Source organism: Rhinolophus sinicus, chromosome 6, assembly GCF_057876585.1.
Source record: "Rhinolophus sinicus isolate RSI-liver-muscle chromosome 6, RSI-T2T, whole genome shotgun sequence".
Classification (NCBI taxonomy): Eukaryota; Metazoa; Chordata; class Mammalia; order Chiroptera; family Rhinolophidae; genus Rhinolophus; species Rhinolophus sinicus.
In genome coordinates, this window is record NC_142506.1 from 29,080,738 (window position 1) to 29,106,975 (window position 26,238).

At 35.7% G+C, this 26,238-nt stretch overlaps 1 protein-coding gene across 9 annotated transcripts in view; it reads left to right on the top strand.

Annotated features, from left to right (window-relative positions):
- UBR5 (ubiquitin protein ligase E3 component n-recognin 5) overlaps positions 1-26,238 on the top strand; it is a 125,051-nt gene that overhangs the window by 67,518 nt on the left and 31,295 nt on the right. For 8 of the 9 annotated variants that reach the window (XM_074316762.2, XM_019717463.3, XM_074316764.2 and 5 more), the window contains exons 14-34: positions 701-885; positions 3,384-3,493; positions 4,323-4,435; positions 5,760-5,903; positions 6,000-6,111; positions 6,368-6,522; positions 6,816-7,013; positions 10,979-11,189; positions 12,146-12,272; positions 16,207-16,358; positions 16,797-16,892; positions 17,262-17,385; positions 18,934-19,031; positions 19,868-20,016; positions 20,481-20,572; positions 21,150-21,296; positions 21,381-21,499; positions 21,573-21,699; positions 21,791-21,920; positions 23,010-23,170; positions 23,294-23,533. In XM_074316762.2, coding sequence (XP_074172863.1) covers positions 701-885; positions 3,384-3,493; positions 4,323-4,435; positions 5,760-5,903; positions 6,000-6,111; positions 6,368-6,522; positions 6,816-7,013; positions 10,979-11,189; positions 12,146-12,272; positions 16,207-16,358; positions 16,797-16,892; positions 17,262-17,385; positions 18,934-19,031; positions 19,868-20,016; positions 20,481-20,572; positions 21,150-21,296; positions 21,381-21,499; positions 21,573-21,699; positions 21,791-21,920; positions 23,010-23,170; positions 23,294-23,533 — 2,990 coding nt within the window. The remainder of the gene's footprint in view (positions 1-700; positions 886-3,383; positions 3,494-4,322; positions 4,436-5,759; positions 5,904-5,999; positions 6,112-6,367; positions 6,523-6,815; positions 7,014-10,978; positions 11,190-12,145; positions 12,273-16,206; positions 16,359-16,796; positions 16,893-17,261; positions 17,386-18,933; positions 19,032-19,867; positions 20,017-20,480; positions 20,573-21,149; positions 21,297-21,380; positions 21,500-21,572; positions 21,700-21,790; positions 21,921-23,009; positions 23,171-23,293; positions 23,534-26,238) is intronic. The other variant, XM_088799020.1, reaches the window with a different exon arrangement.

A 26,238-nucleotide genomic window follows, 5' to 3' on the forward strand; every position in this document is an offset into this window, starting at 1 on the left:
ATCATTTAGAGTTTTCAGCTAGAACTGGACTCACAGATTATAATTGTTGAGAGAAATGTATAGGCATACCTTGTTTTATTGCACTGTGCATTATTGTGCTTTGCAAGTACTGCGTTTTTTACAAATTAAAGATTTGTGGCAACTGCATCATGCAAATCTATCAGCATCATTTTTCCAACAGTCTTAGATGATGGTTAGCATTTTAGCAATAAAGTACTTTTTAATTAAGGTATATACTTTTTTTTAGACAGTGCTATTGCACACTTAGTAGACTACAATATAGTATAAACATAGCTTTTATATGTGCTGGGAAACACAAAAAACACAAAAAAATTTGTGTGACTTGCCTTTTTTTTAATACTCACTTTATTACCGTGGTTTGGAACAGAATCCACAATATCTCTTTTGTGTGCCTGTATTTTCATTGTATGCCTTATTATATGCCAGACCCTGGATACACATCTCCTTGTCTTTAAGGTGCATTTATTTTTATAAGAAAGCATTAATAAATTATATTTTAATATGTCTTGCCACATTTCTCTTTCAGTTACAGCCTTTTTATTGGTCCTCTTTTAGGTTTTAAGCTTTCCACCAGTTTTTTTTAAAGGGAAGTTTTATCCACAAATTTTCAGAAAAAAACTGGTTCTAGCTTATTTTAAAATTATGTCATCTTGATGGTGATTTTTCTTTTGCTTACTAGGTATGCTTAAGAAATAATCCTCTTTATCATGCTGGAGCAGTTGCATTTTCAATTAGTGCTGGGATTCCTAAAGTTGGTGTCTTAATGGAGTCAGTTTGGAATATGAATGATAGCTGTAGATTTCAACTTAGATCTCCTGAGAGCTTGAAAAGCATGGACAAAGCTAGCAAAACTACCGAAGCTAAGTAAGTACTATACCCTAACTAATCTTGATTTTTACACCAGTTTTTAGTTTACACTGTATATGAAGGAGACTAATGAAGGGAGACTTAGAGGTAGGTGTACAGTGACGCAGAAAAGTGCTAACATGATGGGGTCTTGTTAACATCTCCAAGAGTTTGAAAGGAACTAGTAAAATGTATTGTTTGCAACTTGGTTAATATTTGTATATTATAGTTGTTCTTGCTGTTCAGGTGTAGAGTTCTCCTTTGATGTCTTTATTTTGTTGTTGGAGTGTATCCTTTTAGGTGTGTAGCAGTAATAATGTGTCAGCATTGCTATGCTAAGCCAACTTTCTCCTCTCTCGCTCTGTAATCTTAATTTCTAACCACCGTCTTGCCTACGTCTTGATCATTGGAAGGGTTTTACCAGTCCCAGTCAGTGTGCTGAGAAAGGAAATTCTGTAAACGATTTGTAAACTTTTGGTTGGAGGGATATGTGAACAGAAATACCACATTCTAGGGCTGGCTTATGGTTTGGGAGCCAGGTTTACAGATCTTAACACCTGTACTTTTCGAAGCATCTACTCACCTTTAAACTTTTTAAAATGTGTTATAATTTGGTTGTTTGGTACATGGACTTAAAAACTTTAGTAAAAGTCTTGAAATACTTTTTTTCTTAATCTTATAAACATTTGTAACCATTATAGAAACATGGAAGAGTAATAATATCACATTCCAGAAATAACATTTTAAATATTTTGATGTATTTTTTTTCTAAGTATATATACAGGCGTTGAAAAGAAATGATTGAGGTTCTTAAAGTTCTGAAATTTTTTAGTTTCCTCTAATGAATGAAATTATTATAAATTTACTACCTCTATTGCTGCTATTCCTCTATCTATCTTAAAACTGCAAGTTGAAGTTCTGAAACACAGGGTTTACTGTTAAATAAGTTAAAAAAGAATCTTTAATAAACCAAAGCTATTGTAATTTAAGGTTTTTTGCTGTTTTAGTGCTCAGTCTTGTTATAAAAAAATAGGTTTATAGACTTTCTCCCTAATTACATTGATTTTTTTCCTAAAAATAAAAATAACAAAGCACTTTCATTTTTTATGAAACTTTGTAAAGAAGCATTTGAAATATTTTTGATGCTTTGATGTGCATTAAATAGTATAAGCGAGATTAAAATAGAATATGCTACTTAAATACTGTGTATGTGAAGTTTTTCAAGATCTTCCTTGAAATTTGCCATCTATATTAATAAATTTAGTAAAAGAGCTAAGTGAAATTAAATGTTAAGAGGGTAATGACTTTCATGTCAATCGACTCTTCTTTGCAACTCATTCAAATGTACTCACTTTAAAGGCGTGCGGGTGATTAGTCAGGATTGGCAGCTTCTACCATCACAAGATTTGCAGAGCAGCTGTGAGTGCTCACGTGTGCCTGCACAGAGCACTTAGCTAAGATGTTGGGGAAAGTAATACTGGTGTTCTGTGGACTGTTTCTAAACTCAGGTTTCTGGTGGGGGCAATAGGAGATGATGGAGTTGAAATGATGGTCCTGATTATAATACAGAGTGTACCAAAAAAATGTATTCATATTTTAAGAAAAGAAAACTATTAAAATTGTAATACTCAATATATACCGATAACAAAAGATGAATACAAGTCACGTTTGACTTCTGCAGTTACAAGAGGTGCTCAAAATGGCATCCAGACACTTCTGATTATGGTGAACTACTGCTTGAGCAACGTTGACCGAAGTGTCCACATGTATACATTTTTTGGCACCCCTGGTACATACCAGGATGATCTATATATAACAAATTTCTGAGCAACATGTGACCTTTCTGACTAAAAATTGATTTCTGCCCTTTAATGAATAAAAATATTTATGTTTTAACCATATTGTATGGTTACTATAGTTATCTTGTTAGTATATAATTAATGAAATAAATCAGGCGGGATCGTTTATTAACCTTATAATTTCTCATTTTAGTTATAGCAGGTGATAGTTCATCACCAGATGGCTCAAGAATAAATATTTGTAACTTGTTGAGAGTGCTGTTCCTTCTCTGAACTCTAAGAAATTAATGATCCTAGTGGGCTTTTTATTTATTTGTCTTTACCTTTTTTTTTTTTTCAGTCAAATTGCTGTGTCCAAGTAAAGGTTCACTGAAACGTGAAACTTGTTTGCTCAAAAGGCTTATGATAAAGCTGTGTTGATAAATTGGGTATTGCTTTTGTTATTATTCTTAGATAAGGCTTATCTGAGTCATTGTTCCAAGTTGTTGATAGCTATATATGGGATATTTTTCTTTCATGGTTTTAAAACATAAAAATTTGAAGTATGCACTGTATATTTTTTCAGTACCTTGGGTCCTGAAAATATACCATTTTGTACAAGTTTTTAATATTTAATTCCCTTATATAACAATAAACTTGTCTTAAAAATAAACCATTTGACAAGTTTCTAATACTTCATTTTCCTAATTATAAGGAGAATCTTATTTCTAATCTCAGGCCTGAAAGTAAGCAGGAACCAGTGAAAACAGAAATGGGTCCGCCACCATCTCCGGCGTCCACATGCAGTGATGCCTCCTCAATTGCCAGCAGCGCGTCAATGCCATATAGTAAGTTTTATGTGTAGTACACAGTGGTTGGAACAAGGGGCCGGGCAGACAGCTGTGTTCAGTTTATTTCTGACCTGAGGCAACTCCTACCATTTTTAATATATTTTTATATAAATTGTGTTTCTACTGGTTTGATTTTGTGTATGTGTGTGCAACTTTATTTAAATGAAAAAATTTACAGTGCTGACTATTCCTGTTGTTTTTGAGCATTATAATTTTTTACAATGTGTAAAATTGCAGTAATAGAAGGAAATAACTGCCACTAGTTAGATATATGTTCACCTTTGTTGAGAATATTCCCATTATAAATTGGTTATGACTTAGTCATGGTATTTGTTCAGAATTTGTAGAATTTATTAACCCATTCTTAATACTGTATCTTAGATTTAAAGTTTTTTTTAAACTCCTCAAAATAAATTTATAGTGTAGTTTGTTCGTAATTGAGGAAATTGAAAGTTAAACTTTAATAGTTATGTCATTTTTCTAAGTACAGACCAACAGATCCTTCTTTTTGAAAAACCCTCGTTCAGATAGCCATTATTTTGAGAATCCAAAATATGTTTTGTATTTCCTCCTTGTAGTTGGTTATAGCAGTGTTAATATTCTTAGACATTTAACAGATAACGGCTGTTTTTCACTATGAATTCATTAGAACTGGAAGTTGGTCGTAAGACTTCAATTCATAAAGCAGTAGTTCATGCAGTTTTTATTTAGATATCTTAATTTTGTATCCCTTTACAAATGATCTTTTTTCCATATATTTAGATGAAATCTATAAAGTCTCTTTTACATTTTCTTTTTGGTACTTACCATTTTGTTGTTGTCTAAGAACGACGACGGTCCACCCCTGCCCCGAAAGAGGAGGAAAAGGTGAACGAAGAGCAGTGGTCTCTTCGGGAAGTCGTTTTTGTGGAAGATGTTAAGAATGTTCCTGTTGGCAAGGTTTGTTCAGAAGAGCTAAGAGTTAATAAGTAACAGAACTGTGATGGTATTAGTTATCTAAGAATTTGTGGTTGGTGAGTGTTCCTCATCTTTTTTCAAAGCTGCTTTATTTCTCACCTTCAGTGATCTCTTTAGTCCCAGTCCTTAGTCTGACGCAGGTGTCTCCTCTGTCCCTGACTGAACAGGTGATTGTTAAGCCTCTCCTTGAGCGTTTATGGTGATAGGTTGCTTTAAAAAATATATTCTTTTGGAATAATTTTAGATTTATGGAAAAGTTACAAAGAGATACATTGCTTTTTGATACGATCTATTCTTTGAAAGCGTTAGCCATTTCTAATGGAAATCATCTTCTATAATATTTAAAAATTTTGCTACCCTCTTTAAGTCACCTTTCATTTTCTCTTCTCTTCTTCCTGGGAGGGTCTTGCCTTCTAAGAAACCAAGTTAATGGAGACTATCTGGAATGCCATTTATTTTACCTTTCTCTCCCCACGTACGTAAAAAGAAAATGGATCTATAGTTATAGAATATTTGTAAAGTAAAGGTTTTCCTGATTGCTCATTAGTGTTCAAAATGTGATGGTGTTTCATTTGTACTTAAAGGAAAGAGTAGATACACCATGCTGTCTAATTTACAAAAGCCTTTTTCATACACTATTCCATTTGATTCTCAAAATAGAACTGTAGTTTGTGGGCAAACTACAGTTCTTCTGAGAAGATCACACTGGCTCAAAATCAAAAGCCGTAAGTAGCAGACGTGGGACTCAAGTATTTCTGTTTTCAAGTCCCGTGCTTGTCTTTCTGTGCATTGCTGACTATGTACCTGTGTTGTCCAGTACAGTAGCTTCTAGTTATATGTGTGGCTAACTGCGTTAAAGTCGGCTCATCAGTCACATTAGCTCCATTTCAGGTGCTCGGTAGCCATTTAGGGCTGCTGGCTACCATATTGGACAGCGCAGGTATAGAATATTAGCATCTTTGAAAAGTTCATTTGCACAGCAGGGTCTAAACTAATAAAAAAGGATGATGAGAGGATTTTGTGGATTACACTAAGATATTTTCAGTTGATTGCTAAACATCCACAGGCTATAATCACTGGTTATGTGGGTCAGTTTTTCTCTAGAAAATATGCCTTGAATAAAGACATCAACAATAAAGTTTTGGTGAATCTGTTCAGGTAAATTTTATAACTTGGTGGTGATCATTGAAGAAATAAACTCATAAGGAATTAAATGCCTTCAATGTTAAATTAATTCAATGAGTATCATTTGCACATTGATTTCATATAAGGGATTAATATTTAGCATATTCACCTGTATGTCTAGGTACTGAAAGTGGATGGTGCCTATGTTGCTGTAAAATTCCCAGGAACGTCTAGTAATACAAACTGTCAGAGCAGCTCCGGTTCAGATGCGGACCCTTCTTCTCTCCTGCAGGATTGTAGGTTACTTAGAATTGATGAACTGCAGGTAAGTCTAGAGGATTCACTCAGCGGGTTCATATTGGGACCAACTCCTTGAGGATGTTATGGAATTTGAGAGCAAAATTCCTTTTGTGTCATGCAGGTTGTCAAAACTGGTGGAACACCAAAAGTTCCTGACTGTTTCCAAAGGACTCCTAAAAAGCTCTGCATACCTGAAAAAACAGAAATATTAGCAGTGAATGTAGATTCCAAAGGTAAATCTTCTATAAGTTTTTCAACTGGCATACTCTCTATTCCATTAATACTTGTGCAGTAAATAAACGGAATAAAGTGGTTTGGGCATTTGGCAGTTTTTGTCTCCTGTGTGTAATGTAATGGAATAAAATGTGCATGTTGGGATTGATTTACAAATGTGACCAGAGAGGTCGAAATTAATTTCGTAGGTAATTATTAGAGATTACTAAAGACATAACGAATTTTTTTTTTTTTTACATTTGTGTGTTTCCGAAGGTGTGCATGCTGTTTTGAAGACTGGAAATTGGGTACGGTACTGTATCTTTGATCTTGCTACAGGAAAAGCAGAACAGGAAAATAATTTCCCTACAAGCAGCATTGCTTTCCTTGGTCAGAATGAGAGGAATGTAGCCATTTTTACTGCTGGACAGGTACAGAGATTATTTTTGCTTTTCTAAAGTGACATGGCAACATTGGCATTTTTATGAAGCGTAGAGTTTGGTCTAGTTTGCTTGTTACTAAACTGTTGAAGAATTTAGAATTTTCAGCACATTTTAATAATAGGTTTCTTATTTGATCATTATTACTAACATATATATATATATATATATATATATATATATATATATATAACTAATCTGATTTGAATAAATACACATATTATAAAAATTCAGGGACACATTTTGATTGGGAACTAAACTTTATTATTTCCCCACTGCTATAGGAGTCTCCTATTATTCTACGAGATGGAAATGGTACTATCTACCCAATGGCCAAAGATTGCATGGGAGGAATAAGGGATCCTGATTGGCTTGATCTTCCACCTATTAGTAGTCTTGGAATGGGTGTACATTCTTTAATAAATCTTCCTGCCAACTCAACAATCAAAAAGAAAGCTGCTGTTATCATCATGGCTGTAGAGGTAATTTGGCTTTTGAAACCGCTTGGTATTTGAATTTGGAAGACACCGTTAGAGTCTAGGGAAACAATCTTGAGTCGATTATTCATTGCCCCTTGTCTACAGTGCCTTATAGTCTACGAGGACAAGAGAGGTGGATAAATAGGTGATTATGTGTAACTTAAGTGTCTGAGAAAGGCATGCACAGTGTTGTGGGAGCACAAAAGGAGGGATATAAATTAGATGGTGACTGTAGAGAAGGCTTAACTGAGGAGGTGATGTCTGCATACAGCTTTAAATGATCAGATAGGGGTCTCCTAGACACAAGGTAAAGGTGGGACTTGTCCCAGGTACAAGAGAATGTGTACCTTCTTTTGACAGAACCAGAAGGTAGGGCTCCAAGGTTAGTGAGTGGCACTGATAAGTCTGGAGAAAGGCACTAGGGTGCCTGGTGGGAGTCCCCTGAGAAGTAGGAGGAGGAGGATTTTAAGCTGGCTTTTCACAAAGAGGATCAGCAGTGAACAGAGAACGGGAGTTCAGAGGCCAGGGAAAAAGGCTAATACAAACCCAGGTGGAAAACAAAGTGAGCTTGAACTCCTGGAAATGAGGAAGAGGGGGTGGATTTGAGAGATGCTAAGGAAGTAGAAACTATAAAGTTTGATGACTAGAAAGATGTCAGCAGAAAATGATGAAAGGAGTTATAAAGCTTCCGATTTGGGTGGAGTTGATGTGAAGGAGAAGAACAGGAGGAAGAACAAATGGGGTAAGGGAGGAGGGGTTTAGTTTTGAACATGTGGTTGAGGTATTTGTTAGAAGTGGAGGCAGTGCCATTTGAAGTTATTGGAACAATTTGAGCAGAGATTGACGTGATTTGACTTAGAGAAGATCCTGCTGACATGCGGAGAATACTAGAGGGACAGGGTGGAAGTATTGAGACCAGTTAGGAAACTAGTAAAATAATTCAGGGAGGAGGTGATGGTAGCTTAGCCCAGGACGTAGGTACAGTTATGAGTGAGAAGTGATTTGATTCAGGATTTACTAGATAGATATGTTTTAAGCTAGAGTCAGTAGGATTTGCTTATCACTAAATATAGAGTGTCTGTCGGATAGAGGAAGTAAGAGGGTGAAAGGTTTTGGAAGAATAAAGTTGCCATTTAGGTATGAAGCAGGTTGGGGTTGATATCAGGAGTTTGAGGTAGGCATGTTCGATTTAAGATGCCTACCAGATGTCTAAGAGGAGATGGTAAATACAGACTTGGATGTACAAGTCTGAAGACCAGGAGAGAGAGGACCAAACTGGAGAAATATACTTAGCAGTTGTCTATCTGTCTGTGATGTTTAGAGACACAGTGCTCATACTCGTTCTGTGCTTTTTATAATTTGACATATTCTATCAACATACTGATGAATGTATATATGTCACCAGACTTTTGGCAAGGTTAGTCTTAGGTGGCGTACCTCATACTCTTAAACTGGAACTTGAAATTGATGGGGTCACCTCAGAGCCTTACTTTTAGTTTCACAATCAAAATGGCATATTTCCAGGTACTGGAAATAGTTTTTAGCCGTATTTTCTTGTGCTTCCCCCACCCGCATTCTCTTTCTCCCCATGAGGTTGGGGGAAGGGATAGGTTATTTAGGCAGTTTAAAGCAAGTTGTTCAAATCCATCTTTCTTCTTTCTTCCCTTTGTATTCCCACATACTCTTTTCCCACCTGCTTTCTTCCAGTTCCTCATTCTAGTTAAAATGAACAATACTACTTGTTTTCCAAAACTAATGCTTTACATTCATTCCATTAAATACCCACAATTACAGTTTTATATTCTGAAAGAAGTACATTTAAATTCCTCGGTATGTTCATGCTGTGTCTTAGTCTGTACAGCCTGCTATAGACCGAGTGACTTATAAACGACAGAAATTTTTTTCTCACATTTCCGGAGGCTGGAGGTCTGAGATCAAGGGGTGAATAGATTTGGTGTCTGGTGAGGGTTTGTTTACTCGTTCATTGACAGCCATGTGTCCTCACATGGTAGAAGGGAACTTGGGTCGCTTTCAGCCCCTTTTAATCCCATTAAGCCCACAGGGCTCCACCTGATGAGCTAATGTCCTTCCAGAGGTTTCACCTCTGAACACCCTCACATTGGGGATTATGTTTCAACATAGGAATTTTTTTTTTTATTAGTTTCAGGTACACAAGACAAAGTAATACTTAGACGTTTATCATTTATATCCCTCACACTGTAAACCCCCCCCCATCCACTATCCCTCTGACATCGCACAGAGCCATTACATTTCCACTGTCTCTATTCCTAATGCTGTGCTCCGCTTCCTGTAACCATATACATACATATATATACATATATATAAAATTGTAGTTGGCATTCATTATTGTTCAGCTTCAGGTGTGCAGTGCAGTGATCAGGCATCCATATCATCCCTGAGGTGGTCTCCCTAATGGGACACGTGTCCATCGGATACCCTATAAAATCTTTACATTATTGATTACGTTCCCCAAATTAATTTTCAAAACCCCGTGGCCATCTTGTGGTTACTGACTGTTTTCTAATCCCCTCACCTTCCCCCTTATCCCCACCTCCCCTCCCATCTAGCAACCCTCAGTTTTTCCTCTATGTCTCCAAAACTGTTTCTGATTAGTTCATTCACTTATTCTTTAGATTCCGCATATAAGTGAGATCATATGGTATTTGTCTTTCTCTGTCTGACTTATTTCACTTAACATCATGTTCTCTGGGTCCATCCATGTTGTTGCAAATGGTAAGATTTCTTTCTTCTTTATGGCTGCGTAATACTCCATTGTATAAATGTACCACAGTTTCTTAATCCAGTCATCTACCGAGGGGCATTTCGGTTGTTTCCATGTCTTGGCTATTGTGTATAGTGCTGCAATAAACATAGGAGTGCATAAAGATTTTTGAATTGGAGTTTCGGATTTCTCCGGATAGATACCTAGGAGTGGAATTGCTGGATCATAAGGTAGTTCCGTTTTCAGATTTTTGAGATACCTCCTTACCATTTTCCATAGTGGCTGCACCAATCTGCAATCCCACCAACAGTGCACAAGCGTTCCATTTTCTCCACATCCTTGCCAGCACTTGTTGTTTGTTGATTTATTGATGATAGCCATTTTGACTGGGGTGAGGCGGTATCTCATTGTGGTTTTTATTTGCATTTCTCTGATGGTTAGTGAGGTTGAGCATTTCTTCATATGTCTGCCATCTGTATGTCCTTTTTAGAAAAATGTCTCTTCATGTCCTCTGCCCATTTTTTAATTGGGTTGTTTGTTTTTTTGGAGTTGAGTGAGTTTTTTCATAGGAATTTTGAGAGGGACACGTATTCAGTCTATAGCATGCTGTTTCTCAGTTTGTTAACGATAGTTTCTATGCCCCTGTCTTTAACGTTGACGTACCTTTGTTGTTGCCTTTGAGGGACTGCGTGTGTCAGGATTCTGGGGAGTTGGAGGTTTGGTTTTCATGTACCACAGTGTGATATGACCTTTAAGAGGGTGTGAGTAAGCCTGAAATAAAACGTATACCCTTTGCTTAATTGGTTAACAATACTATTAGGGTTCTAATTTGATAGTTACGTACTATATAATGTAACCAGGGGTCGATAAAATAGGGCCTGCAGGTCAAATCCAGCCACTCGTATATGGCTGCTTTCCTACAGTAGCCACAGAGTTCAGTTTATTGCAAAAGCTAAAATATGTAATGGTCCTTCACAGAAAATTGACCCACCCTTTTCCATTCCTGTCAGTTGTACAATGTTTTAAAGATATCCCTTAAGTTCCACTCCTTTTGCTAGGCTACCTGAAATTGTCTCTGCTTATTTGCAGAGTTAGCTGTGTAATTCATAATGTTTTTCTTTATTTTGAATTCTGCCAATGATAGTGTTGGCCACGAGAAGTTTTTGACATATATCATGTGCTATTCAAATTCATTGCAGTTTTTTTCTCATTTGTCTGAGCACAGAAACAAACCTTAATGCAGCACATCCTACGCTGTGACTATGAGGCCTGTCGACAATACCTTATGAATCTTGAGCAAGCGGTTGTTTTAGAGCAGAATCTACAGATGCTACAGACATTTATCAGCCACAGATGTGATGGAAACCGAAATATTTTGCATGCTTGTGTATCAGTTTGCTTTCCAACCAGCAATAAGGAAACTAAAGAAGAAGAGGGTGAGATTAAGAGCTATGTCAAAATCTTTAAAAAGAATTTTAGGCAATTTTGAAAATATAACAACTATTAAAAGAAAGAAAAATTACTATAAAGAATTTATGTGTACTTTTACTTTATTTTGTAAAATTTAGGAGTTTTGACATTTTCAGATGGTAAAAACTCCTGTCCTCTTGTTAGGATGAGTATGTGACATAAGCAAATAAAATTTTTATCAATGTGTTTTTGTTGTTTTGAGTTCTATTCTCTATGATATATACAAACTGTATATGTAATACTTAATGAACTTTACTGATTTTTTTATTGCAGATGACTTTTATTACCATGAGAATTATTTAGAAAATGAAGGCAAGTTATACTGAGGCAACCTTTATCTCAATTTTTAGAATATAGAGGGAAAGATAACTGAATGAGATGTTAGATGTTTTTGGAAAAGTAAATGAGCTTTTTTTTTTTTCTTTTTTCCGTGAAGTATTTAATTGGCTGAATGAAGGGGGGAAACTGAAAACCTAAAATGCAACTGTGTAATTCATAATGTTTTTCTTTATTTTGAATTCTGCCCAATGATACTCTGGTAGCTACATTTTTGAGTAGTGGTTTGCAGGTTTCTCGCTTTTATCTCATTATAATTAAAGGAATATAAGACTGAAGTACTGATGTGTGGGGTCTTTGCTTTGTAGTGGAATCTATATTTCATTCTACTATGAATAACCATATTTTTGACCTTTGAGGGCTGGAAAATAAGGTAGAATACAGAAATAATTCACATATTAAAGATCATAGTTCAATTTATCTTAAGTGCTTACTGCTCTAAGGAGGAAAAAATAAGCTATTATCTCTACTATGTAAATTAGAGCACTAAAATACATAGTTAGCATTTAATGGCCTATGCGTACTTAAACCTATTACTTATTTTTGAAGTTTAAATCGACCCTAATTTTTTTCTCTTCTTTTTCAGAAGCAGAGCGCTCTGAAAGAAATACATTTGCCGAAAGGCTTTCTGCTGTTGAGGCCATTGCAAATGCAATATCAGTTGTTTCAAGTAATGGCCCAGGTAATCGGGCTGGATCATCTAGTAGCCGAAGGTAATGTGATTTTTACCAGGACAGTTTAATTGGCGGAAACAGAAAGAAATGTATCTCTTACCTTTCGTATGCATGAGTTGGTGGGTCCTTTTGTTTTGTTTTTGTTCCTCCCAATAGCACTCTGGGAAAAATATCTGATGATAATCTACTTAGAGTTTAAGTGTAGAGCAATAGGACCGAGGATGTTTCAAAAATTTGAGATAATTTAGACAAGTAGTTCATACTTATTCTTTGAATGTGTTTTAAATTTATCATTCTTGTTTCCTAGGAAGTTACTTCCTTTAGTTGGAGAACAACTGATAATAATTGAAAGAGCCTCAATCTTTTATTTTCATTTTGCTTATTTAGGTCAGTTTCTCAGATGTCTTAATGATCTGGGAAGAAATGAAAGGCTGGTGTGTATTATGAATGTTTCGTAAAAATTTTCAGGCCTTCTGAGTTTGTGGGACAGACAAATCTTAATAACACATTAAAAATTACTAGGTGTTTGAATAGATGAAGAGTATAAAGAATTCAGGATATAGTTGTTTTCTGAAGAAAAAGCACATTTATGTTAGACATGACAGCCAAAATTCTTGGATACTTGACACATCATTAATGGAAGCACTGCTCACTGTGCTAGTGTGATAGGTTGTAAAGTCTACTCAAAATGAAGACTATCGTTGCCTATTTTCTGTTCCAATCCCTTTAAAAATGATTCTTCTAAAATTGGTATAAACTTGATAGATTCCCAGGTTCAAAAATATCCTGAAATGTGATTTATCAGAAACTATTTTTGGGTGACTAAATTATAACTTAAAACAGTAAAAAACATTATGTAGACTACACAAAATGGGAATAATCACCAGCTTATTTCTTTAAGATTACACTAAGTAAAGTGTTTGGTCTAAAATGGAGAGCAACTTAAATTCTTCATGAAGAAATTAGTGTCTGAATTATGTCAGGTATTTCATTTCCTCAGGGAAAATCCAGGTGCAAATCAAGTTGGACTCTGATATGGTTGGTCCAATGCCAGTGCTGCCACCTTTTTTCATATAAGGATTATTTTGAAGGCAAAGACTAAAAGGAGCTTCAAGAGTGGGTGATGTGTTGCTCACAGAAATAATTTGCAGAGTAAGCTCCTTTGAGGCATTTGCCGAAGATTTCACTGCAGTGCTCTTACCCAGTTCAAACTCAGGGCTGCCGATTGAACAGATGAAAGCACAGGAGTCTTATTATCCACGCCGGGCAGTAGGAAGTCCACAGACTCTGCTTCATTGAAGTGAAACCCTCCTCTAGCCTACAATGGATTTTCTAGGCGATGCCCCTTGATGAGTATGCAGGCTGGGATTCATGAGCTGTAAGCTCAAAACTGATGCAATTTCAATGTTGACTGGAGTACTGTTAAATGCCTTCAGATGATGATTTGACTCAGAAGTTTTGTTATGTGACTCAATAGTTCCTGAGTACAAAGGGCAGATTTAGTGGAAAGCTTGATTGATGCATCTGATTGCAGGTGTATGTGCTCTAGAGATTGTTAATCTGGAAGACACATGACCTTCGCTTTTTTGTCACAGTGGTATGTTTGAACATGACTGGATTCTAAGGCTTCTGTAGCATGGATATAACGTGCTTACAAAGAGGAAATTTCATCATCCTTGAATTCTTCCATATTGTCAGAAAATACGATGACTCCAGGCAAGCCTATACGAAGAAATGTCAAAACTCTGAATCTTAGCAGCCAAGGTGGTATCTCCTCAGTATTGTCCTCAGCCACTGAGGATTCAGGTGAATCTTCATGAATTGTGTACAACATCTTGAAGAATAATTTTCTTTTTTTTGTTTTTTGTTTTTGTTTTTAAAGAATCTATATGAGGAGCTGGGCATTGTACTTAAAAAGGTTCCCAAGACCTAATGAAGAAAAGAGGTTAAGGACGATTTTTTTAAAAAGACAAGGAATGACCCCCTCATTTAATATTGAATTTACTACATCAGAACAACAAAGTTGGGAGTTTGCAAGTTCAAGATGAGACTATGGTCTCCATTTATCTTCATTTATTTTTAATCTACTCTAAGCTAGAGGTTGGAGAATAGCCCACATATGTTTTGTTTGGCCTGTGCAATGTTAAATTTTTTTTCTCTTTAATATTTGAGTGCCATTAGATGAGTGTGTATGCCTCTAGTTTGCCATTATTCCCCACTTCTTACACCTGACTGCCCTTTCCTCAATTTATTTTATCTTCCGGGCCCAGTCGACATTGAATTTGTGACCCTGGTGTAAGCATTCTTCTTGATAAGCCCAAAACATGCATTTATTTTCAGGTTATTTGCAGTGCCTCCCAATTATTGCTGATTTTTCTCTCTCTGTGTGTGTTTTGAATAAGACACGTTAGGATACCTACTGTCTAAGTTGAGCTTCATTAAAATTGTATAGGAGCATCACAGTGAGACCAGTCACCCTGGTGTGTGCCGTCAGTGGTAAGGAGCCTGCTCCTCTGGGGGGGCTGTCTTTGGAAAGGGCGTGACCTGGACTGAAAGAATCACTGTGCCCTGCTCCCTTCCATATTCTAAAAACTCTTAAACTCAGATTTCTAAATTGGGAGAGAGAAGACATTGATACCATAAAAGAATTAACTATAGGTATTTTTTAATGTGAATATTATAATAACTAATACATTATTTGAGACATGAAAATTTACTTTGCAGTCTTCAAAGAATGTTTCTGTTCCCAAAGGTACATCATCATGCAAAAGCCTTATAAAATAGATGTGTTCCTGAAAGTAGCCTCTAAAAGAAATTTTTGTAAATGCTTTAAATAGAAATTTCCTTATAAAATTGAAAATGTATTGCTATGGAAAAACACATTTACACATTTACTCTCGGATTAAATCATTATAATTAGAGATTCAAACATTAATAAAAATCTTTCTAAATTACTTATTTGTAGACATCTAATGCTCACCTGGTAAGGTGTTAGGTCTTTCACATCAGAAATGTCATATCTTTGGGATTAAATCTGCATGGGAAAATGAAGTCCCTTATGTGTTGCCGGGCCTTAAAATAGAATTTTTACTTCTTAGTTATTTAGAAGCTCTAAAATTGTGGCTGAGTTGAAGGGATTTGCCTTATGTGCTCTCTCCTAATTGCTGTTAGTTCTTAATGTATTAGTTTTGTAGTCTTTGTAAGCTTTATTCAGAGGTTTAGATTTTTGTATAGGTAGTTAAGCACTTCCCCTAACGAGGTCTGTATTTGTGATTATTTCTTTTTCTTTTTAGTGATGTGCACATCTGTGCAATATTTTTTATCTTTATTTTTTGTATAACAGGTCAAAAAAATCATGCCCAGACATTAATCTAACAATACATTTTACAAGTTCTAGTTTCATTCATTAATTTCCTTGGAATGCAAGCTGTACTGTTAAAAAAAAAAAACCAACCTTTTTTTTTGTATAAAAAATAAATCTAAATTGGTCTTTGTTTTAAAACTACTGTGTGGATATTAGTTCAACTGCTTTTTAGATCACAAAAGGAATTTAGTAGGCCAACTATTGGTTTTGTGCTAATTAGTATGTTTGCTGATGTCTATTATTAAACTGAATTCTTACTGATTATATAAACGGGACAGAAAATTTTTTTTTAATGTTCAGCTGTTCATTTAACTGTATGAGAGATTATTTTCTAATCTTACTTCACTGCAATGTTTGTTCCCTGTGCTTAAGTTTGTGTGGGAGCTTAAAATAGTGCTTTTAAATGCTGAACTGGGTACTAGGAGTCCCCAGGTTCATTTCTGTCCCGCACTGACTTACTCTGTGATTCCAGAACTGGCATTTGTGCTTCACTGCCCTTGCCTGGAGCATTTGCTTGTAGAAAAAACTTTGATCTCAGATGAGTTCTGTGCACCTTTTATTACATTTAAGACATGGCAGTGAGTTCTGATTTTGTCCCTGTTCTTCTAGTTTGAGATTACGGGAAATGATGAGGCGTTCATTGAGAGCTGCTGGTTTGGGTAGACATGAAGCTGGAGCTTCATCCAGTGACCATCAAGATCCAGTTTCACCCCCCATAGCCCCCCCCAGTTGGGTTCCTGACCCTCCTGCGATGGATCCTGGTAAGATCTGTTATTTTATTTGGTTTTTAACAAAAAGACAAGGTCATGAAAGAAAAGAAATCGAGCCTTTTAATGGGATATTGAGAAATCTGAAATATTTGAAAGTAGCATAATGAGTATTACAACTAATTTAGTTACAAAGATTTGGTTTAAGAGGTTTGTAATTTAAAAATTAAAATTCTAGAAACTCTTGTCAGGTTATCCCTCTTAGTGAAGTATGTATTTCCGTACTTGTAAGAAGCTACCTAGTGTAATACATCAAAATAAGTCAATGAATTGCCTAGTGGATTCCTTCTCTTATAGTTAAGAAATTTATGCTTAAATGTCTGTCCGATTGATGTTTGGCTTGCACAGAAAAGCCTTAAGGCCAGCTAAGAGAGCATGTTAGGGGTATGTTGCCTATAATGATATACATCCTGCTGTTCTGTTTACTGAAAGATGGTGACATTGATTTTATCCTGGCCCCTGCTGTGGGATCTCTTACCACAGCAGCGACTGGCACCGGTCAAGGACCAAGCACCTCCACCATTCCAGGTGAGAATCTGTACTCCTTTATCTGCTTAGGCATTTGGAAGATAGAACACGCTTTGGATATAGGTTTTACATATCCACACTTTATCTCAAGGAGATGTTCCTTGGCTTGAAAAGCATCTAATTCTCTGAATTATCTTCCATATATCAGTGAAATTGTGGTGTGTATGTACATACATTTCACCAGTTGAGATTTCTATAATGTGTTAATGTGTTTAAGTTCTCTATAAGGAAGTTACTAATTTATTACTAATACTAAAATGTTTTTATGGTGGTTTAATTAATAGATACTCAGTATGTTATTCCAGAATATTCTTTTACTCTATCTTATTTACTCATGTTTTGTTACCAAATGGATCTGCTTCATTACAGGTCCTTCCACAGAGCCATCTGTAGTAGAATCCAAGGATCGAAAGGCCAATGCTCACTTTATATTAAAATTATTATGTGACAGTGTTGTTCTGCAGCCCTATCTACGGGAGCTTCTCTCTGCCAAGTAAGAAGTTTAATATACTTTTGATAAGAAGATTCAATTTAGCTCCTTTTAAGTTAATGTATGGACAGCAGTTATCTTAAGTGAATTTAAAATAATTTATCAGAATCTAGCATTGTTTCCCCTCTGCTACTAAGCTCTCTTCAGTGAAAGTGGTCTTCTCAACAAAATACAGTGCACATTAAATGAATACAAAGTGATTTTATGTCAGCTTGATCAGTTTGTATATTTATATGTTAAAAAGATCACAATGTTATTCTCAAATGTGAATCCATAAATTAGTTCTGTCACCTGGAGAACCTAAAAAATTATACATTCTTCCCTAAGCTCTACACTAAAAGTATGATAGCAGGTCTGGGATGGGGCCTGTAATATATATTTTAAAACTGTGGATGAGTCTATTCTGATGGTTTCTTTGGAAATCTTAATGGCTTGCAGAATGCATCATCGTGAGACTATGCAATTCTTGATAAATATTCTGTGATAAATGCTGATTAACCATTAATAGATTATATCCCTGTTTTCAGCGTGATTGTTTATCTTTCTTTATAAGCTCATAACAATAAATATTTTTATAAAAGTCAGCCATTATCTGGCTTTGTTTAGACTGTAATAATAGTATGTAAGTGGGGTTATAAGAATAATAATGTGATGATAGTATAAAACAGGATTAAAATAGGCAAGAGTAGAGACTAGAGTCATGTTTTGTATAACCTTTACTATGTGTGTTGCAGTAAACTGAGCTAGAGAGTTGTTGAAAATGGACAAGAGATTAGATGCAAATGTAAAAAATTGATTTAGAAGGAAGACTTCATGAAGAATCCAAGTTTTTTGTCTTAGTTACTAGGGACAGAGATACTGTTGGCTGACATAGAGAAGTAAGGTAGAGAATAGGTTTGGGGAGAAAGATGATATTAGTGGTTAGATAGGTTGAATGTGAGGGTTCACTGGGAAATCCCAAGTAGATATATCAAGTAAGCTAGTGTACATGTTGGAACTGTACTATCAGCATAGAAGTGGTGGTTGCTATGGTGGATTAGAGGTGGAGTCATAAATAGCTGAGGAGATCCAGGAAGAAATAGAAATTCAGTGAAGAATACTGAAGGCATGTGTTTAAGAGAAAATACATACTAATGATAGCTAACATTTATTAAGTACATGCTATTTGGTAGGCATTGTGCTAAAAGCTTTTTTAAGTAACAATTTTAAGTAATAATTCATTTAATCTTCACCACGGTCGCATGAGGTAGAGGCTATACCTGCCTAGCCCCACATTTAGAAAGTATTAGTTTGATTCTAGAGCCCTCACTGGTTTATAGTGTCACTAAAAGAAAGGAGAGCATGGTTTAGAAAGACAAGGATTCCAGAGGTGGCTTGCTTTCTTAAATGAGATAATATGAGACCAGAAAATACCACCAGTGATTTTCTTTTGAGTACATTATTTAATAAAATATAACTAGTTTTTGTGTCACCATGAACATGTACTTTTATAATCAGTATGCAAAAGTAATTGATAATTAATGTTTTTATGTATAATTTTTCTCGTTTTAGGGATGCAAGAGGGATGACCCCATTTATGTCAGCTGTAAGTGGCCGAGCTTATCCTGCTGCAATTACCATCTTAGAAACAGCCCAAAAAATTGCAAAAGGTAATTTAAGTCCTAAATGAGTTGTTTATTTTTAAATTTTAATAGATTTTCATCTATACTCATCATACCATAGTTATTCAAACCTAATTTCTGTATATGGAAATGATGTAATTAAATAGAAACTGCCAAGATAATTCTTTTGTGTATGTGTTTGTGTGTGTGTAAAATTCATATCTTTATACTTTTTTCAAGTATATTATGTCTTCTAACTTTCCATCAAAAAGCAGCTGGCATAAATTTCTTAAATTTAAAAAAGTATCCATAATGGAATAGTATAATGATCTATCTTGTGAATATAAAGATGGATTACTGATAGAACCTGCTAGTGGTTAAAATGGTGAGAGTGATACAATTTTATAGAAATTATAGGCCAGTTGTCTTAATTGTTCTTTCTTCTGACTTGGAATTTCAGCTTAATAGAAAGCATTAAGGAATATCAGTTCCTGCCATCCATCTTTTAAAAGATTAAAGTAGTTATCCTTTTTAAAATCGTGGCTGTAAATAATTGATGTGATTGTCTATTCTTTGTTAAATAGAGTTGGACCTTGAATCCTAGCTGCATAATGCAGAGCTAGAGACTGAGGTGGCCAATGTGTGATGCATTTGTATTGTCCTCATTTGTGGTTATGAGATAATTATGCTTCGCTTTACTTTACACCAAAATTGACTGGATTTCCTTGCGTGTTAACTGTGTATATCAGTTTTTTTATTAATATATAGTAATTTCTGATTTATCCTGTGTAAATGTTAGAGCTTTTCCATTTGAGGAAAGTAGTAGATAGCTGTGATTAAGTCCTTTCTTGATGTATGAATTACTGTGTTCTTAATCTTTTTAGCTGAAGTATCGTCAAGTGAAAAAGAGGAAGATGTATTTATGGGAATGGTTTGCCCATCAGGTACCAACCCTGATGACTCTCCTTTATATGTCTTATGTTGTAATGATACCTGCAGTTTTACATGGACTGGAGCAGAGCACATTAACCAGGTAAGTATTTTACATTTCCCTGTATTTATGCTGTCTTCAGGATTTCGTTTTTCCCTTTGACCATCACTAGAGTTATGAAATTCTCCAGAGAAAATTAATTTTTATTTAATTGCTAAACAAATGAGGCAAAGGAGTTGATTGTTAAATTAGTTAGGGGACATCATGAAAATGAGAAATCTTCACTGGATATTATAATCTGATCCACAACTCTTAATAGAGATTTTATAGCTATTATACTTTTTTTGGATAATGTAAATTACTTTTACCCTACTGGTAATATTCGATTTTCATTTGTCTAATATTGTAAAATGTGTATTTGCTGTGCCTATCTGTGACTGTTTCCAGATCACATTAATTTTGCTCTGCTATAATTGTGATTGAATTGTTTTAGAAACTAGCAGAAATAATTAGAATGATGAGATACACATACCATTCTTTTAAAAAGTATACCCTTTCAATTTTAGGATATTTTTGAGTGTCGAACTTGTGGCTTGCTGGAGTCACTCTGTTGTTGCACAGAATGTGCAAGGGTTTGTCATAAAGGTCATGATTGCAAGTGAGTACAATCTAGTTTATTTTAACATTATAAACTTTAGATTCATGTTGCTATATTGAAATAATCTATACCAAGTCAAGTTTTGTTTCATAGTTCAGAAAGCATGAGGTTTTCTCAAGTTGCTCTCTTTCAGCCAGTTTATGTATTAAAATATTGTTCTTGATTTAAAGTGTACTTTGAAATGTTTGTTCTTTAAATGAAAGTAGGCTAATATGCAAAGGAACGTGTGATCACACATTGTGACTAGCGTCAGATTAACCGTTTGAGACACACATCTACAGAATGTTTTTGCCTGTGCTCTCCAGCCAGTTTAGGCCCTGTAGTGTAGGGTTCACTAGCAGGAAATCGCTGTAGGCGTTAAGAGAATCAGAGTGAATGTTTGGCTTCTGCCTCATTTACATCTTAAACTCAATGTAATAACCTTGCAATCCATCAGTGGAGTTAACATGGCTAGTTTGTTAGCTTTCCCAGGCCTAAGAAACAGTAAAATACCCCAGCACTAACATTTGCAGTGCCTGAGTGCCTTTGTCGTTTTTAAAAATTTCAGTTTTTATACTTGTGTATGAATTCTTTCTAGACTCAAACGGACATCACCGACAGCCTATTGTGATTGTTGGGAGAAATGTAAATGTAAAACTCTAATTGCTGGACAGAAATCTGCTCGTCTTGATCTCCTGTATCGCCTGCTCACTGCTACTAATCTAGTCACTCTGCCAAACAGCAGGCAAGTGGGGTTTTTAGGACATAATTGAAAAAGCACAGCACAGTTAAGTAGCCTTCCCCCCCTCACAACAATGTTGTTTTGCAGGGGAGAGCACCTCTTACTGTTTTTAGTGCAGACAGTTGCGAGGCAGACAGTAGAGCATTGCCAGTACAGACCTCCTCGAATCCGGGAGGATCGTAACCGAAAAACAGCCAATCCTGAAGGTGAGCAAATCTCACAGTTTGCCACACACGAAAAGCAGGTGTTTATTTTGTCTTACGCACTATTTCTTTTTAGATTCAGATATGCCCGATCATGATTTAGAGCCCCCACGATTTGCCCAGCTCGCACTGGAGCGTGTTCTGCAGGACTGGAATGCTTTGAGGTCTATGATTATGTTTGGCTCCCAGGAGAATAAAGACCCGTACGTAGTCATTAAAACTTTTTTAGATGTATGTATTTCCCATGTCACTGTAGGTGGTTACAGTGCATTCTGTCTTTCCTTCCCCATCAAGTCTCAGTGCCAGCAGTAGGATAGGCCATCTTTTGCCAGAAGAGCAAGTATACCTCAATCAGCAAAGCGGCACGATTCGGCTAGACTGTTTCACTCATTGCCTTATAGTCAAGTGTACAGCAGATATCTTGGTAAGTCCTTTGAATGTTTATTTACAAGCACACAAAAAAGATATTTTTCTTACTTGGCTTCCCACAATTTTACTAATCCAAACTCCTAAGTACTTATAAACTCCAATTAAACAGTACATTAAGGGGAATGGAATTTTGGGGGTGATTTAAATGTCAGTTAACATCAAAAGCTCCTTTCATTCTAAATAAATTCCTAAAATGTGTTAAAAATACAACAGCATAAAAATCTATGGAACCAGTGTTAAGAATTAATAGTTACTGAGTGCAAACTTAGTACCCATTTTTGCTGTGAAATTAGAAAAAAACAAACTGCAAAACCCAATGCTGATGAGGTTACGGTAAAAAGAACACACTCAGACACTGCTGGTGTATTCTTTTGGAAATACCCCACTTGGTATTCTTTTGGAAAACAACTTGGCGATGTCAAGAGCCATAAAAATATCATTGCCCTCAGAACTTGTCATTACTAACTTATGATGTAAGAAAAGAAAAAGTCATGTCACAGAATAATGTGAAATTTAAAAATGGAAATACTTTATGGATCCAATAATACTGGACTATTGAATCAAATTATAGCTTATCCACTTATTTTAAGTCACATTTGAAAAAACAGAAAAATAACATGGAATTGGTTGTTCTCTGTAATTAATATCTCTGTGATAGGTGATGCTCAGAAGTGAGACTAGAAAGTAATAATAATGGTTAAGTGACAGGGATGAGATTACAAATTTATTCATATAAATAGTTGAATCTACTTTGCTATATCAGTAAGTCCCCTGTATTGAGTGAAGTGTATTCGTCCTCTGGTTTGATATATTTGGTATTGTTCTTCTAAATATTAATTGATATACATAGGCCTATGAGTCTAAAAAAAAAGAAATCAGATATTAGAGACCTACTATAGGTCAAGCACTGTCGTAGGCATGTGGCATAAATTAATCACTGACTGTAAATGTTTTGGTTAAATTTACTTTGAGATTTTTATTATGAACTGTTCATGTTTAAAAAGTGTTAGAGAACTTTTTATTTTATGACTAATCATCTTATGAGATGTCTCAACATTAATAGAATGATTACAATTTTTTAAAGCTTTTAGATACTCTACTAGGTACACTAGTGAAAGAACTCCAAAACAAATACACACCTGGACGTAGGGAAGAAGCTATTGCTGTGACAATGAGGTTTTTGCGTTCAGTTGCAAGAGTTTTTGTCATTCTTAGTGTGGAAATGGCTTCATCCAAAAAGAAAAAGTAAGGCATCCTTTTTTATTTTGTCTTTTATATTATTTTGCACACATTTTTTTGGTGAAAATTATAACATCATGTATATGAAAGGATTCATAAAAGATTCCTATATTTTCCTTTTTGCTCTAGCAACTTTATTCCACAGCCAATTGGAAAATGCAAGCGTGTATTCCAGGCCCTGCTTCCTTATGCTGTGGAAGAATTGTGCAATGTCGCAGAGTCGCTGATCGTTCCTGTCAGAATGGGCATCGCTCGCCCAACGGCGCCTTTCACTCTGGCCAGTACCAGCATAGACGCCATGCAAGGCAGTGAAGAACTGTTCTCAGTGGAACCACTGCCACCACGACCATCATCTGATCAGTCTAGCAGGTAAGTTTGTACCTGGTGATAGATTCTGATTAATTCTCTCTCTGGAAATGTCGTGTTTGGCTACTAAAGTCTTTGCATAAGCCCTCAGGTGGTGTGCGTGATCATTTGTGTAATAAATGGAAAAGATTTTACTTTGGAATTTGTGAAAGCACTTTAAAAATTACACGTGTCTATATATCTAACGTAATAGACATGTAGTGAGTTTTGTTTTTGTTTTGGAAAGGCACTGTTTTTATTATGCCAATAAAGTAAATTAGTAAAAAGCTTACTTTAAACTTCTGTAGCCATCGTTACTTTCTGGTTTTTCTTACTTTTAAGTATAGCCTGTTGGAAGGCCAAGTTGAGGAAGGAGAAGACATAACTTTCTCTGTGTCCAAAGACTTGGGCTACCTGAGATGGGAGATTGGGGTGGGCAGCTTATTGTATAATCTAAATAACAATCAGAATGTTGGAATTTTTAAGTATTCTCTACAACAGCTGTATTATCTATGATAGCGCTAAAACAACTCAATAATAAAAAGATTTTAGGTATAAGATTATTTATTCTCAAATGTCATTCATCTTTTCCATTTATTTGATAGTTTCCCTAACTAGACTGTAAGCTTGTTGAGTCAGAATGTTTAGAAACTAAAGCTAAACATTCTAGTGTCTTTTATTTAGCACAGTGTTTCTCAAACTTTAATATACATGCAAGTCACTTGGTGATATTATTAAAATGCAGAGGTTGATTCTGGAAGTCTGGATGGGGCCTGAGATTCTGTATTTCTTGCAAACTGTCAGATAACGCCAATGCTGCTGGATTAGGGGCCACACTTTGAGTTGCAAGGCTCTAGAGATGTTTCGCGGATATTTGTTTATTTTATTTTGTTTTCTCACGTCTGATTTCATTACTCTATGTAATGTTTTAATAAGGCTCTTTAAGACCTAGGGACCCTTCTTCCACTTTTCTGAACATCTGTGTGTTAATAACTGGCCCACGTCAGTATTTGGACAGTTCCCAAGACTTCATCCCTGGGTTTCATCTGGGTTGACGCTGAGTATCTGCTTTCACTATTCTCTTTATTACTTCCTGTGCCAGTATATGTGTACAAGTTTTCCTTTATTGGCAGGTCTCGTAGGATATCCTGGAATCTAAATCCAGGTTTGTAGTCAGAGCTCTCCCCTGGTAACCTTGTCACTGATAGACTTCCATGATTTGCTGAAAACTGTTATAAATGAAGCCATGTATTTTCAGACTTGCCAAATATGCACTATTAATCCAAAGCTTCTGCTAGTGAAATCTGCCTGGACTCCCTGTGGTGCCCCTGTTTCTGAACAACCCCCAGTTATTTAAGTGGTGTTACCTTGTGAATTCTTTGCACACTGGGTTTTATTCTAGAACATTTTTTATGCAGGGCAAGGTGACAAAACTTGAAACTTAATAGGTACAGGCTCATGGGTACGTACTCTTTAGAAATGAGATGATACCAAAATCTATTCAATACATAAAAACTGTTTATGTTCTGAAATAAAACCAAGGGTGCAAAGAATTCACAAGGTAATACCACGTAAGTAACTGGGGGTTCCCCAGAATCAGGAGCACCAAAGGGAGTCCTTGCAAGTACTATGTGCTCTGAGGCGCCCCTCCTGATTCCATTGCTCTTGTGTTATTCTTCAGCCAATCTCCTGTCTCCCAGGCGATCTCAATCGAGAATCAGTAGATAACAGTGCTAATGTCTTCTACAACTGTTGATATAATATAGAAGTCCTTCATTATAATACAGTGCAATCAATCCTTCTATAGGGTATATTTTGACCAGTGTTCCAAGCATGTCTTAAATAAAAAGTACACACTTGACCAGTTTCTAGGATTTCTCTTGTGTTGGATGGTAGATGGTATTTATTACACAATTGTGTATAAATTCTTACGTTTAGTAGTTTTGCTTTTTCTGTTGCTTCCCTCCGCCTCTTTAAAACTCTATGTCCTTATTAGTTAATCTGTGTCTACTCTATCTCCATGTCTCATATAATAACTGTTACTGAAATTTCAGTATGAACTAGGAACTTTCCTAAGCATTGTGGATGCTTTACCTGTTTTAATCTTCCCAGTAGTTCACTGGTACCACTATCAATCGAAAACCTTCCCTTGTAGAATATTTTAAAAGTGAGAAAACTGAGGCTCAAAGAAGTTAGGTAACTAGTCCTAGGTCACACAGCTTTTGAAGTTTAGAGATACAGAAGTAGTTAAGAGATATTTAGAAATCATTCCAGACAGGTGTTTTTCTTTTTCCTGTTATAGTAGGCAGAGTATTAAATGGCAGAGTCGGGAGAAATTGCTGCTTGGTGGTTACTGATAGTGTCGAGGCATAGTATTAACCAACACTGAAGCCCACCCTACCTCACAAAGCAAATTGCAGTCCTAAACTCTCATGAGCACAGGCTTGAAGTTAGAAGTTCTCTGAAAAGACATTTTTCCTGTTTCCACCTGGTCATGGTTGATATCGGGAGTCTCATAAAATCTGTTGCCCTTTCATAATTTATGTTTAGCTTCATGTATTTGAAGGGGACAGCAGAGAGGATTTCTATGATGTAACTTCCTATCTTGCTTACAACTCAGACTGTCTCCTGTAAAATCTATGGCTCCTTGAAACCCTTCTCATGCAAGAGACATATTTATTTGAAGGCTGAGTGTCTCAGTTCATGACTCTTGTGGAACTGATTTGATT